The sequence below is a fragment of the Eubalaena glacialis genome, chromosome 10 (genome assembly GCF_028564815.1).
Source record: "Eubalaena glacialis isolate mEubGla1 chromosome 10, mEubGla1.1.hap2.+ XY, whole genome shotgun sequence".
NCBI lineage: Eukaryota > Metazoa > Chordata > Mammalia > Artiodactyla > Balaenidae > Eubalaena > Eubalaena glacialis.
The window spans coordinates 79,617,870-79,631,462 of record NC_083725.1 but is presented as its reverse complement, the minus strand read 5'-3'; the positions used below and the strand labels follow the sequence as shown (position 1 = coordinate 79,631,462).

The window sequence follows — 13,593 nt, the reverse complement described above, 5'->3', positions numbered from 1 at the left end:
CTTCTAGGCTCTGGGTGTACAAAGACAAATATACCTTACAACTTAGCTAAAAAAGACATAATGGTGGGATAATGAGAAAACAAAACAAAAAATTGTAGTGTAGTGTGTTGACTTTTTTTGCTGGTCATTATAGGATGTGATGGGCCTTCTGGGATGCTGTTGTAAAAACAACACTAAGGAGAAGTTTTTGATTGCTTGAGTCTTGAAGTATTAGTATGAAACAAGTTAGGAGTATAGAGTTGGGAGAGAAGGGATGACATCCCAGGATGAAGGAACAGAATTTTTGACAACATGAGGATATTTTTGTAGGAAGGAATTTTATGCCAACTTTTCTTAAAAAAGGAATTGTGCTTTCTAAATTGGTGGCTCTGTAAAGATTTATTTTCTTACTTGGCTTCCTTACTTATTGTTAATTGCTTGCTTGATTTGATTGATTTATATTTCAAACCATAGGCCTTATTGGTACATGTGCTGTTTTGAAGAGAGGCAGGGTAAATTTTAAGGTTACATAAACTTGGGTATACTAATACTATGTAGAACCTGCCTGCCACTCTTTCGGAACACAACAGAGTATAAACTGTTATGAAGTAATTGTTAGATGTATATGCATTAATGTAATGGCCTAATGATATTGCATTGAAGGTGCTGAATTTTGAGAATATAATATTAAATTAGGAGAACAAGCTACCTGAAAGGATTAGAGGGAACAATACCTTGAGCTAAAATAGGGCCCAGGAATATTACAATCAGCCAGAGTGTCAAACCTGATAATTCCTGGGGTATTGAATAGTGCATTGAGAAGGGTTTTGTTCTAGTAGTGGGGCAAAATTAGCCTTAGATGAAATGCTGTTCTGGTACTGTACAATAGAAAGGATCAAACTTTCCGAATAATTGCATCCCAGAAGAAAGCTCAAGAATATTTATAGGAATACAAATTACCTGGAACTCAATAGGTAAAAATCTAGTAGCCACGCATCCACTCAAAACTTACCAAGCATGTAAAGAAGCGGGAAAATATGACCCATAATAAGGAGAAAAAACAGTGAATAGAAACAGATCCAGAAATGACACAGATGATAGAGTTGGTGAGCAGAGAAATTAAAATGGTTATTATAACCATATACCATATGTTCAGGAAGCTAGAGAAAAGACTGAATATTGAATATGTTAAGTAGAGACATGGAAGATGTAAAAAGATCAAAATCAAACTTCCAGAAATTAAAACTACAATGTCTGAGATGAAGAATACACTGGATGGGATTAACAGCAGAAGTAATGGCTGAAAATTTTCTAAATTTGATGAAAACTTAGAAAGCTCAACAAACCCTGAGCATGAGAAATATGAAGTAAACTACAAGGCACATTATAATGAAATTGCTTAAAAGCAGTGATAAAGAGAAAAAACTGAAAAGTAACCAGAGGGGGAGAAACATTGTGTACAGAGGATCAAAGATAAGGGTGACAGCAGTCACACTGTTTCTCACAGGAGACGACGCAAAGAAGATGGTGGCACAGCATCTTCCAGGTACTGAGAGAAAAAACTCATCTGAAAATTTACTTCAAAACAAAGGTGAAGTAAAGACTTCTCCCAGATAAACAAAAAGTGAAAGAATTTATTACCAGCAGACCTACATTAAAAGAAATGCAAAAAAGAAGGAAAACCATACCAAATGGAAATCTGGATCTATACAAAGAAATGAAGAACACCTTTACCCATTTATGTGGGTAAATATAAATTACTTTTATTGTTATTTAAATCTCCTGAAAACATAATTGGATGTTCAAAGCAAAAATAATAACAATGTATTCTAAAGTAATAGGTAATAATAATAAAAAGAGCAGGAGGGAGAAACATACTATTGTTATAAGGTTCTTAAACTATACATGGATTGACATAATATCATTTGAATTAGACAGTGATGAGTGAAACATGTATATTATAAACTGTAAAGCAATTATAAAAATAACATAATAGATACATAGTTTATTAGCTAACAAAGAAGATCAAATGGAATCATAAAAACAATACAGTTAACCGAAAAGAAGGCAACTTTTGATAAGTAGAACAAAGAATAAATGGGATGGTTAGGAAACAAATTTCAAGATGACCCAACTATATCAATAATGACATTAAACATAAATAGTGTGAACACCTCAATTAAAAGGCAGACATTGTCAGATTGGATAAAAAGCAAGACCCTACAAGAAATCTACTTTCAATGTAAAGACACAAATAGGTGAAAAGTACAAAGGATGGGATAAGGTATACCATGCTAATACTAATGAAAAAGAAGTTGAAGTGGCAATATAAATATCAGACTAAGTAGATTTTGGAGCAAATATTATTACTAGGAATAAAGAGGATCATTTCATAATGATAAAGAGATTAATTCATCAAGAGAACTTAACAATCCTAAACATTCATGTAATGAATAACAGCTTCAAAATTCTTAAAGCAAAAATGGGAAGAACAGTTATAGTCAGAAGTTTCAGCACCTCTCTCAATAATTGAGCAAGTAGAAAGAAAATCAGTAAGGATATAGATGGTTTGAACAACACTGTTGGGCAACTTATCCTAACTGACGTTTAGTAAACACTCCACTGAACAACAGCAGAATACACATCTTTTGAAATGAGAATAGGTCATAGAACAAGTCTCAGTACAGTTAAAGGGATTCTAGTCAGATGGTGTATGTTCTTTGACCACAGTGGAATTAAATTGGAAATAACAAAGATATCTAGGAGATCTCCAAATATGAGGAAATTAAGATACTTTTAATTTACCCTCGGTACAAAGAAAAAACAGGACATTACAAAGTATTATGAGCTGAATGATACCTAAAACAGCATATCAAAATTTGTGGGATGCTATTAAAGAAGTACCTGTAGAGAAATTTATAGCATTAAATATTTGTATTAGGAAAGAAAAAAGGTTTCAATTCAGTGACTAGCTTCTACCTTAAGAACTATAAGGAAAAGAAAGAGCAAATTAAAACCATAGTAGTCAGAAGAAGTAAAATAATAAAGATAAGAATGGAAACCAATGAAATTGAAAATAGAAAAAACATAGAAAAGTAAATAAAAACCAAAAACTGGTTTTTAGAAGATCAAAGTTACAAATCTAGCCAGTATGATCAGGTTAAAAAAAAAAAAAAGACAAATTCAGTAATGGGAGAGATAACCATCATTTCAAATCTTAATAGATATTTAAAAGATAATAAGGAAATACTATAAACAACTTTATACCAATAAATTCAGCAGGTTAGATGAAATAGACCTATTCCTTGAAAGGCACAAACTCAAGAAAAAAATAGATAAGCTGAATAGTACTATATGTATAAGATAAATCCAATTTATTGTAAAAACCTTTCCTCAAAACTCCAGGCCCAGACGGATTCACTGGGCCAGTTTTACCAAACTGATTTTGCTGAAACTATTCCAGAAAATTGAAGAGGAGAGAATTCTTTCCAACTCATTATATGAAGCCAGTATTACTGTGATACCAAATTAGACAAAGATATAAGAAAACTACAGTTCAATATATCTCATAAACATAGATGTAAAAATTTTTAATTAAAATTTTAGTAAATAGAATTCAATATATGAAAAGAACAATGCATTATCACTCAAGTGGAGTTAATTCCAGGAATGCCATGTTGATTTAACAGGCGAAAGTGAATCAGTGTAATTTATCATTATTAACAGACTAAAAAGGAAAAAAAATCATATCATCTCAACAGATGCAGAAGAAAAAAATTTGACAAAATGCAGCATCGGTTCCTGATAAAAACTCTTTATAAATGGAATAGTGAGGAACTTTATTAACCTGATAAAGGGCATCTGTAATAAAACCCTACAACCAACAGCTTACTTAATGGTGAAAGACCAAATGCTTTCTCCCTAAGATCAGAAACAAGTCAAAAGTACCCCCTCACCACTGCTGTCTTGGAGCTTCCAGGCAGTGAGGTAAGGCCAGAAAATGAATGAAAAAACGTCCACATCAGAAAGGAAGCAACAAAACTGTCTTTATTAGCAAATGGCATGATTGCTTATGTAGAAAAGCCTATGGCATTTACAAAAACAAAACAAAACAAACCCACCTAGATAAGTGAGTTTAGCATAGTTCCAGGTTCTAAGATAAAGATACAAAAATTATGATTCTGTTTTGCAGAGAAAAATGTATATCATTGAAAAAAGATGAGACGAATGTGGTTCTGTATGGATGATAAGTTACTAAATTTTCTTTTTTTTCTTTTTTGCCCACCTGTAATTTTCTGACCTTCTATAAGTGTTTACTTTTGTGGTAATGACAGCAGTGAAAGTCACTTTTTCAGAAATATGAATTTTCAGCCCCACTATATAAATATAAATGTAATATAGTTTAATAGTTGTAGGTAATTATCACTATTCCAACCCTCTACATTTAAAATATATATAGGGCATTTACTATAGAGGGCTAATATTCAATTAGCCTTTTCTTATTCTGGCCTACCATTTATATGTCATCAGCAATGCCACCCTTCCCTGCCTACCTTCCTTCATTTCTTCATGTAAGGAGGGCGTTGTGAGGGCTTGTGGTCCTATTCATTATTTTTTTCCCACATATTTATTGAGAGTCTTCCAAGTACCAGGTACTGGGGAATGCAGACGTGAAGAAGACCCCATGGCTTCTTGAGGCCAGCCCTGCTCTCCAGCCTCATCTCTTGCCATTTTCTCTCTTAGCTTACTGTATTCCAGCCACTCTAGGCTTCTTTCAGTTTCTGGAACTTGGAGTGCCCTCATGCCTGCTGTTTCCTTTGTCAGGGATGCTTCTTCACCCCGACCCAACTCCATACACTTTACCTAAATATCACTTCCTCAGGGAAGCTTTCCCTGACCTGCTCAGCAGGGTTATACACTCTCATAGCACCTTGTACTTCCCAGAATTTATCACTGTTGTATTTAATACTTTTTGAGTAATCACTAGACTGACATCTTGCTTCTGTCATGTTCTGAGTTTTTCTGCAGAGGTGGGCTTCAGCACTATGAGTTAAGCTATTAAGTGTTTTGGTTCGTCTTAAGACAAACCAGCTTGGTCTCTGGCTGGATTAACAGTACAGTGTGTGGCCGAGCAGTAGATGGAGCAGATCTAATTGTTAATACTGTACCTCAAACACAACTCTTGAAATTTCAGGTAACGCAGGAAGAAGGACAGCAGTTAGCACGACAACTTAAGGTAACATACATGGAGGCGTCAGCAAAGATTAGGATGAATGTAGATCAAGCTTTCCATGAACTTGTCCGGGTTATAAGGTAAGCAGAACACATCCCAGAAGTTTGTTTTAATTTATTGAATTTGATGGGTAGTCACATTATGCTTTTTAAAAAAATTAACTAAGAAAAAAAATTACCATTAAATGTTTTTCGTAAGAAAGAGGAAATTGTATGTAGGAGTGATTCTTTTCTGGGAATCCTTTTTGACATGGTATGTTAAAAATTTTAATTACGTACATAATTCTGGTTCCTTCCTACATAAAAAGCCTAATTTTATTATATTGAAGTAGAGAACACATAGAGATTTTGAAAAGAATTGGTGCACCTTCCAAAGGTGGCGGTGGTGTGAAAATAGTGATGACAGCAGCTAACACTTGAGTGGTAGCCTCTGCCAGATCCTATGCTAAGTGCTTCACGTGTATTACTACATTTAATCCCCACCACAACCCAATGATGCCCCTACTCTCGGATGAGAAAATGCCTACAGAGAGGTGAAATAATTTGAACATATTAAATGGCAGAGCTGGGACTTAAATCCAGGTCTCTGATTCCAGAGCCTGTGCTCTTAGCTTTGCTTCTTATCTACTCCTCCCAGGCCACGAGGAAGCCAGGCAGCCAGGGATTCAGCAGTCCCACAGGGTATGAAGTATGATATCCAGACTTCATAGAGGTTTTCTGTTCGCTGGCCTAGGAGGCCTCTGTGGTTCAGAAAGTGTTAATGGGTTCCAGAAAGCTGGAGGTGGTGAGTGAGGTTGGCTGGAGTTGGTGTGTGTGAGAAAGAGTGAGTTGCTTTAGCAGGTGGGGTTTTGTGAGATTATTTTGGGTCTCGGTGGCTTGGCCTCTGCTTCATCCTCTGTTCTTAGATCTGCTGGTTTCCCTGCTAGTTAGTTTGACAGGTATATGGAGTTAGTTCCTGTTAGTTGTACGTCTAAGGTGAATTGACATTTTGAGCTATGGGCTTCTACTTGTACTTTTCCTTAGCCCGTTACTAGGGCATTCTTTCTGTGCGGTGGAAAAGAAGATTGCTTTTTATTTTTTAGTACTTTGTTAAAAATCCAAATTCAGTTATTTTTTAATGAATACAGAGTTTCAGTTTTGCAAGATGAAAAGATTTGGGAGGTGGATAGTAGTGCACAACATTGTAAATATATGTAAAGCACTGAACTGTACACTTAAAAATGGTTAAGATGGTAAATTTTATGTGTATTCTACCTGGCCCCCACCCCACCCCAAACCAATGCCTTTTTTTTTTTGGCCATATTGGATCTTCGTTGCTGTGCGCGGGCTTTCTCTAGTTGTGGCGAGCGGGGGCTGCCCTTCGTTGCGGTGCGTGGGCTTCTCATTGCGGTGGCTTCTCTTGTTGCAGAGCACGGGCTCTAGGCACACGGGCTTTAGTAGTTGCGGCATGCGAGCCCTAGAGTGCGTGGGCTTCAGAAGTTGTGGCGCGTGGGCTCGGTAGTTGCGGCATGTGGGCTCTAGAGCACAGGTTCAGTAGTTGTCGCGCACGGGCTTAGTTGCTCCGCGGCATGTGGGATCTTCCCGGACCAGGGCTTGAACCCGTGTCCCCTGCATTGGCAGGCGGATTCTTAACCACTGTGCCACCAGGAAGTCCCACCAGTGCTTTTTAAAAATAATTTTTATTGCTTTTTCAAAATATTTAATCCTTGGTTTTGATCCTCAGAATTGATCCACATCCATCAGTCAGTCAGGAGTGAGGAGGGGGTACATGAGACTTTTTTTGTGCCAGAGACTGTTAGACATTTGAACATAACAAAATCTTCTTTAATCCTCATAGCAACTGTGAAAGGTAGGGTTTTATTATCTCTCCTTAAAAACACACCCCTCAGAGAGGTCAACTAACTTGTTTAATACAGACTTGTAGTTACGAAGTGGCAAAACCAGGATGGGAATGGCATACCTCATAAGGGCAGGTACTCTAGTGATGGATGTTCATTCCTAAGGATACCTTAGAGTCATGGAATTTCAAACTGGGAAGGGAACTTAGAGGCTGTTGAGTTCAGCATCTCACCTAATTGAATACTCACCCATAAATGAAACTCAGACAGCTTTGCTTATGCTCATGTTGAAGCATTTGTACCTCCCTGCCCCCAAAGATTTGCTTTGATTCCCTAGTTGAAATTTAACATTGAAAAGCATATGCATATAAACCAGACTCATCCAACGATAACCTGCATTTATAATAATGTATTACCAAAAAGTCAATTATCTATAGGTTTTTCTATCTTACAGGAAATTTCAGGAGCAGGAATGTCCTCCTTCACCAGAACCAACACGGAAAGAAAAAGACAAGAAAGGCTGCCACTGTGTCATTTTCTAAGAATCCCTTGAATTTTAGCTACCAACTGCCAGGAAAAGCCCTCATCTTCTCTTCTCTCCTTACAGTTTACATCACGTTGGTACCTTTCTAGCCTTAGATAAATGATCACCGTGGTAGCCTTAGACCAAGAAGCTGGCTAATCCTTTCCATGAAGCTAATCCAATGGTCAGTCAAGACAGATTTAAAGGAAACACTAAGGCTGCTTCAAAGATTATCTGATTCCTTTAAAATGGATATCTATATACACAGACACATTCTTTTTTTAAGGGCTTACTTTTAATAGGGATGGATCAGTTTTGGAACCTAAGCTGTTTGCCAAGCTGAAGTCATAGGTTGTGAAATAACTTTTAACTTCTGGAATCATATTGCCTACTGTTACTCTAAATAGAAACATAGGGAGTTTTTTTAAAATGTGAATTTTTGCCTATCTCTAAAAATTTTGATGTCAACTTTAGTTAACCTTAAATACACTGAATTGAATCCACAAAAGTGAGACATCTCAGACCTTTACTGATGCTATAGCTTTTTGTTTTCCAGTGGCCAAAATACCAAAATGCCTACTGTATTTATAGGTTAAAAACTGCGTGTAAAGCCTTTACTATTATTCCTAAAGATAATATTCTATGTGGCCAAATATTTGGACTCATTTTGGACTTAGGCATTTTAGTGTTCTTGGTTTTTTAATTTAACTCTTTTCACAGCCATGTTGAGAGTAAAAATAAATAATTTCTGTCTGTCTTCCTTTTCAAGTATTTCTGGATAAGGGATTCAAAAAAACTAAAACTGTTTTTGTTTGTAATATAAAATATGGAATTGATCTTTCCAGGGTCAGAGATGATTAATGTTTTGCTATATACTTTTATACATTATTTTCTTATCAAACTAGTTAACAAGTATTTTTATATGTTTGTAAGCAAATATGCTTTCACAGCATACCTTGTGTATATGTAAAGATAAGTATTTAATTCTCACTGTTCACTTTTAGCTGACAAAGGAAAAAAAGTGAAAACTACAGAAACTGTGGTAGAACCTTACATGCTGTTCTGGTCCTGGTTGTACCCACCTTTGGCCAGTCACATAGCTACTCAAGAAACCTTCCCAATAGAGTACAACAGGATGAGAATCTGAAATCACTTCCGATATCCCCTACTAGATATTGACTGCTATATCAAGTAGTAAGTGGTAAAACTTTTAATTGACAATTAGTATAACTGTGGGTGACTTCTGATTTTGTTTTTAATTCTGTGGATTGTGTTTAAACAATTCAAAAGTATGTTCCTGATTTTGAGATACTAAGTGGTATTGCACAGTTGTCACTTTATTGAATGTGTACAACAGTTTCATGAAGTTTATAAAGCATACCCTTGTATAGCTTCAGGTGCTAGAATTAAAATTGATCTGTTATCACAAGATGATGCTTGATGACTTGTTATTTTGGTGGTTTATTGAAGGAATGAGTGTTGGAGGAAACTTATTTTCATAGCTCTATGCCTTTTCCTGAGGATTTGAATCTAAGATCAATGCTGGTTATTTAGTAGGTGAACTTGAAGTGAAATGGCTTGGTGTTTTTAGTGATTTCCTGAATATTTTCTTAAGTCATTGTTTCTTTAACTTTTTCTATGAAGTGCTCCTGACAGAGATTCCTCACTGTAGAGGGGAGAGGAGGGTGAATACATACACATATACTCTCTCCGAGGATGATGCCTAAAACAGCTGAAGCAAAGCACACAAATTTATTTGAATGCTAATTAAAATTACTGCCCAGGAAGATACCATATTTATGCCGTGGCTTTTGGTGCTATAGCACTATCTTGTATCCTTGTTAGTACTTTCAGTTGGGGAAGTTTTTTTTATTTATCGTTGGTAACTTCAGATAAAAAGAGTCTATACAACATTCATATTTAGTGGGAAACCTTTTGTTTTATTCTGAGTAGATGATTTATAACAAAGCAGCCTAAAAGTTAAATTTTTTTATCTCAGTTTACTTCTTTTTTTCTCTCTGTGCTTTACTTTGGATAATTTTTATTCCTACATCTTCAAGTTCCCTAACGTTTTCTTCTGCAGTTATTCAATCTGCTGTTAATCCCATCCAATGAATTTTTCACTTCAGACCTGACTTTTTTCCTCCTGTAGAAGTCCTGTTTTTAAAAAAATATATCTTCTGTTTCTTTCCTCATTATGTTCATGTATTTCTCTTATCCAGCCCCTCTCAATTGAGTTCCCAGAGAATTGGGTCTAATGCCTTATCTGTTGTATGTAGTGAATTAACTTCTGTGCATCTGGAATGGTTCTAGCTGTGTACCATCCTTGGGAGAATTGAGAAAATAATCCCTCAAATAAGTTTTTGTACTGCTTAATTCTCTCGCAGAACCCCAGTTGAGAAAGGCTGCTCTGAATATTTAAACATGGTTACAGTAGCTGTTTAACATCCTGTCTGCTGATCATCTCTATAGGTTTAGGATCTATTTCTATTGACTGAGTTTTCTCTAGTTATGGTCTCATTTTCCTGCTCCTTCACATGTCTAGTAAGTTTTTATTGATATTAGATGCGGGACATTGTGTATTTTATGTTGTTGGGTGCCTAGATTTTGTTGCCTTCATCTAAAGATTCTTGAGCTTTGTTCTGGTAGCCAGTTAATTTATTTGTAGTTCAGTTTGATCCTTTCAAGGCTTGTTTTTAAGCTTCATGCAGACTCAAGTAGCTTTTTTCCCAGGATAGTTTAGCTCCACTACTAAGGTGTGGCCTTTTTGGGGTCTCTACTGAATGCCCTGTGTAATCACTGAGGACTCCAGTTTGGCTCATGGGAACTCAGGCAATTCCCAGTCCCAGTATGAGCTCTGGGGAACCATTCTTTTCGCAGCTCCTGGGTCATTCTTTCCCTAGCCTCCTGGAGTTTCACCCTATACATGCGTATGTTAATATTTAGCAAAGACTCGTTGACCCTCTGCATATTTTTGGAGCTCTTTCTCTGTTTGGCTCTCTCCCCTCCAGAACTTCGTCCTGCAGCTTTCAGCTGTTTCAAACTCCCAGATCTCCAGTGTCTGTCTTTTCAGCTCAGGGAAACATTTGTGACCTGCTTGGAATCCCCTATCCCCTCTGCAATCTGGAATGTGTCTCTAGGCAGAGAACCAGGACAGTCTTAAGGTTTAGTTTGTTTTTCTTCCATCAGGGATTGTAGTCCTGTGCTGTTTCACATATTTACTCTAGTTTTCTGATTATCTAAGGTAGGAGGGTAAAATGTGGTTCATGCTACTCCCATGACTGGAAGCTGAGGTCGTTCGCATTTGATTTCCATCATATAATCAGAGGTACCTTGTAGCCATCAATCTATGACTTGAAATCTTTTCTCACAGAGAATGGCCAGTCTCGTGACATGAATAGTCCTTGTCTGTGTGGCCATTGTGTTTTCCTCTCTAGCTGGGGGGCCGGCAAACTTTTTCTGTAAAGGGCCGGTTCGTAAATATCACCTTGGGCTTTGCAGGCCATGTGGTTTTTGTCCCAGCCACTCAGCTCTACCATTGTAGCGCCGAAGCAGCCATAAACAATGTATAAATGAAAGAATGTGTCTGTGTTCCAATGAAACCTTATTTGTGGACACTGAAGTTTGTATTTCATATAATTTTCTTTCTTTCTTCTTCTTCTCCTTTTTTTTTTTTATTATTTATTTGGCTGCACCGGGTCTTAGTTGTGGCATGCGGGATCTTCGTTGCGGCACGTAGGATCTTTCAGTTGGGGCCCACGGGCCCACACGATTGCACACGCGATCTTTTAGTCGCGGCCTGCAGGATCTAGCTCCCTGACCAGGGTTCGAACCCAGGCCTCCAGCATTGGGAGCACGGAGTCTTAGCCACTGGACCACCAGGGAAGTCCCCATGTCATTTTTGTGTGTCATGAAATATTAATCTTTTGAATTCTTTTCAAAAATTCATTTAAAATTGTAAAAATAATTCTGTACAAAAACAGATGGCAGACTGGATATGATCTGTGGGCCATGGTTTGCCAATCCTGCTCTTTAGCACATTTAGCATTTGAAATTGCACTCCCAACTTCAGAATCTCTTATGAATGTGGAAATTCTTTCAAGCAGGATTTCCTGAATTAACAGTCATGAATTTCTGTCCTAGGAATTTTCTCCCTATATTGTTTGTTCAGGGCTTTACAATGTTTCAGAGTTGAACATTATGCCCTATTGACACACCTCTTACACTGATGATTCTCTAAATTTGGGACTTCAGAGTTTTGTAATATATATATATACTTTATCCTTTGACTATTAAAATTCAGTGTAACAAAGTTGTATATACTTAAGGTCTAACTTGTTCCTCCTCTAACTGTTCGTCACCACTTGTTTTAATTTCTTTCTTTCCCCATTCCTATACATAGTGATGCCATTGAACAGGTAACTGGCAGGTAAATAGGAGATGATGATAAAGTGATCACTTCTCAGTATCATTCAAACACTTAAAAGTACTTAACCAGTGACTGCTTATAAAGTTTCAAAGTACTTTTTAGAAAAAAGGCATTTTAATTTTTTTTAAATTTTAATTTTATTGGAGTATAGTTGATTTACGAGGTTGTGTTAGTTTCAGATGTACAGCAAAGTGATTCAGTAACACATACATTTATTCTTTTCTAGATTCTTTTCTCATATAGGTTATCACAGAATACTGAGTAGAGTTCCCTGTGCTATACAGTAGGTCCTTGTTGGTTATCTATCTTACATATAGTAGTGTGTATATGTTCATCCCAAGCTCCCGATTTGTATCTCCCCACCAAGTTTCCCCTTTGGTAGCCATAAGTTTGTTTTTGATACCTGTAAGTCTATTTCTGTTTTATAAATAAGTTCATTTGTATCATTTAAAAAAAATTAGATTCCACATATGAGTGATATCATATGATATTTGTCTTTCTCTGTCTGAATTACTTCACTTAGTATGATAATCTCTAGGTCTATCCATGTTGCTGCAAATGGCATGATTTCATTCTTTTTTTATGGCTGAATAATATTCCATTGTATATATGTATCATATCTTCTTTATCCATTCCTCTGTCGATGGACCTATAGGTTGCTTCCATGTCTTGGCTTGTAAAATAGTGCTGCAGTGAACATTGGGGTGCATGTATCTTTTCGGATTATGGTTTTCTCTGTGTATATGCCCAGGAGTGGGATTGCTGGATTGTTTTTTAAGGAACCTCCATACTGTTATCCATAGTAGTTGTACCAATTTACATTCCCACCAACAGTATAGCAGGGTTCCCTTTTCTCCACATCCTCTCCAGCATTTATTGTTTGTAGACTTTTTGATGATGGCCATTCTGATTGGTGTGAGGTGATACCTCATTGTAGTGTTGATTTGCATTTCTCTAATAATTAGTGACGTTGAGCATCTTTTCATGTGCTTTTTGGCCGTCTGTATGTCTTCTTTGGAGAAATGTCTATTTAGGTCTTCTGCCCATTTCTTGATTGGGTTGTTTGTGTTTTTTTTGACATGGAGCAGGATGAGCTGTCTGTATATTTTGGAGATTAATCCCTTGTCGGTTGCTTCATTTGCAGATATTTTCATCTCATTCTGTGGGTTGTCTTTTCATTTTGTTTATGGTTTCCTTTGCTTTTAAGTCTAATTAGGTCCCATTTGTTTATTTTTGTTTTTATTTTCATTACTCTATGAGGTGGGTCAAAAAAGATGTTGCTGCGATTTATGTCAAAGAGTGTTCTGCGTATGTTTTCCTCTAAGAGTTTTATAGTATCTGACCTTACATTTAGGTCTTTGATCCATTTTGAGTTTATTTTTGTGTAGGGTGTCAGGGAGTGTTCTAATTTCATTCTTTTACATGTAGCTGTCAAGTTTTCCCAGCACCACTTATTGAAGAGACTGTCTTTTCTCCATTGTATATTCTTGTCTCCTTTGTCGTAGATTAATTGACCATACATGCGTGGATTTATTTCTGGGCTTTCTATCCTGTTCCATTGATCTAATGTATTTCTGTTTTTGTGCCACTAC

At 36.6% G+C, this 13,593-nt stretch overlaps 1 protein-coding gene across 2 annotated transcripts in view; it reads left to right on the top strand.

Annotated features, from left to right (window-relative positions):
• The window catches only part of RRAS2 (RAS related 2), a 69,660-nt gene extending 60,760 nt beyond the window's left edge, over positions 1–8,900 (top strand). Inside the window, exons 5-6 of one of the 2 annotated variants that reach the window (XM_061203055.1) lie at positions 5,174–5,292; positions 7,487–8,900. In XM_061203055.1, the coding sequence (XP_061059038.1) occupies positions 5,174–5,292; positions 7,487–7,682 (315 nt within the window). In that variant the 3' untranslated portion in view covers positions 7,683–8,900. The remainder of the gene's footprint in view (positions 1–5,173; positions 5,293–7,486) is intronic. The other variant, XM_061203056.1, reaches the window with a different exon arrangement.
• Positions 8,901–13,593: the final 4,693 nt, after the last annotated feature.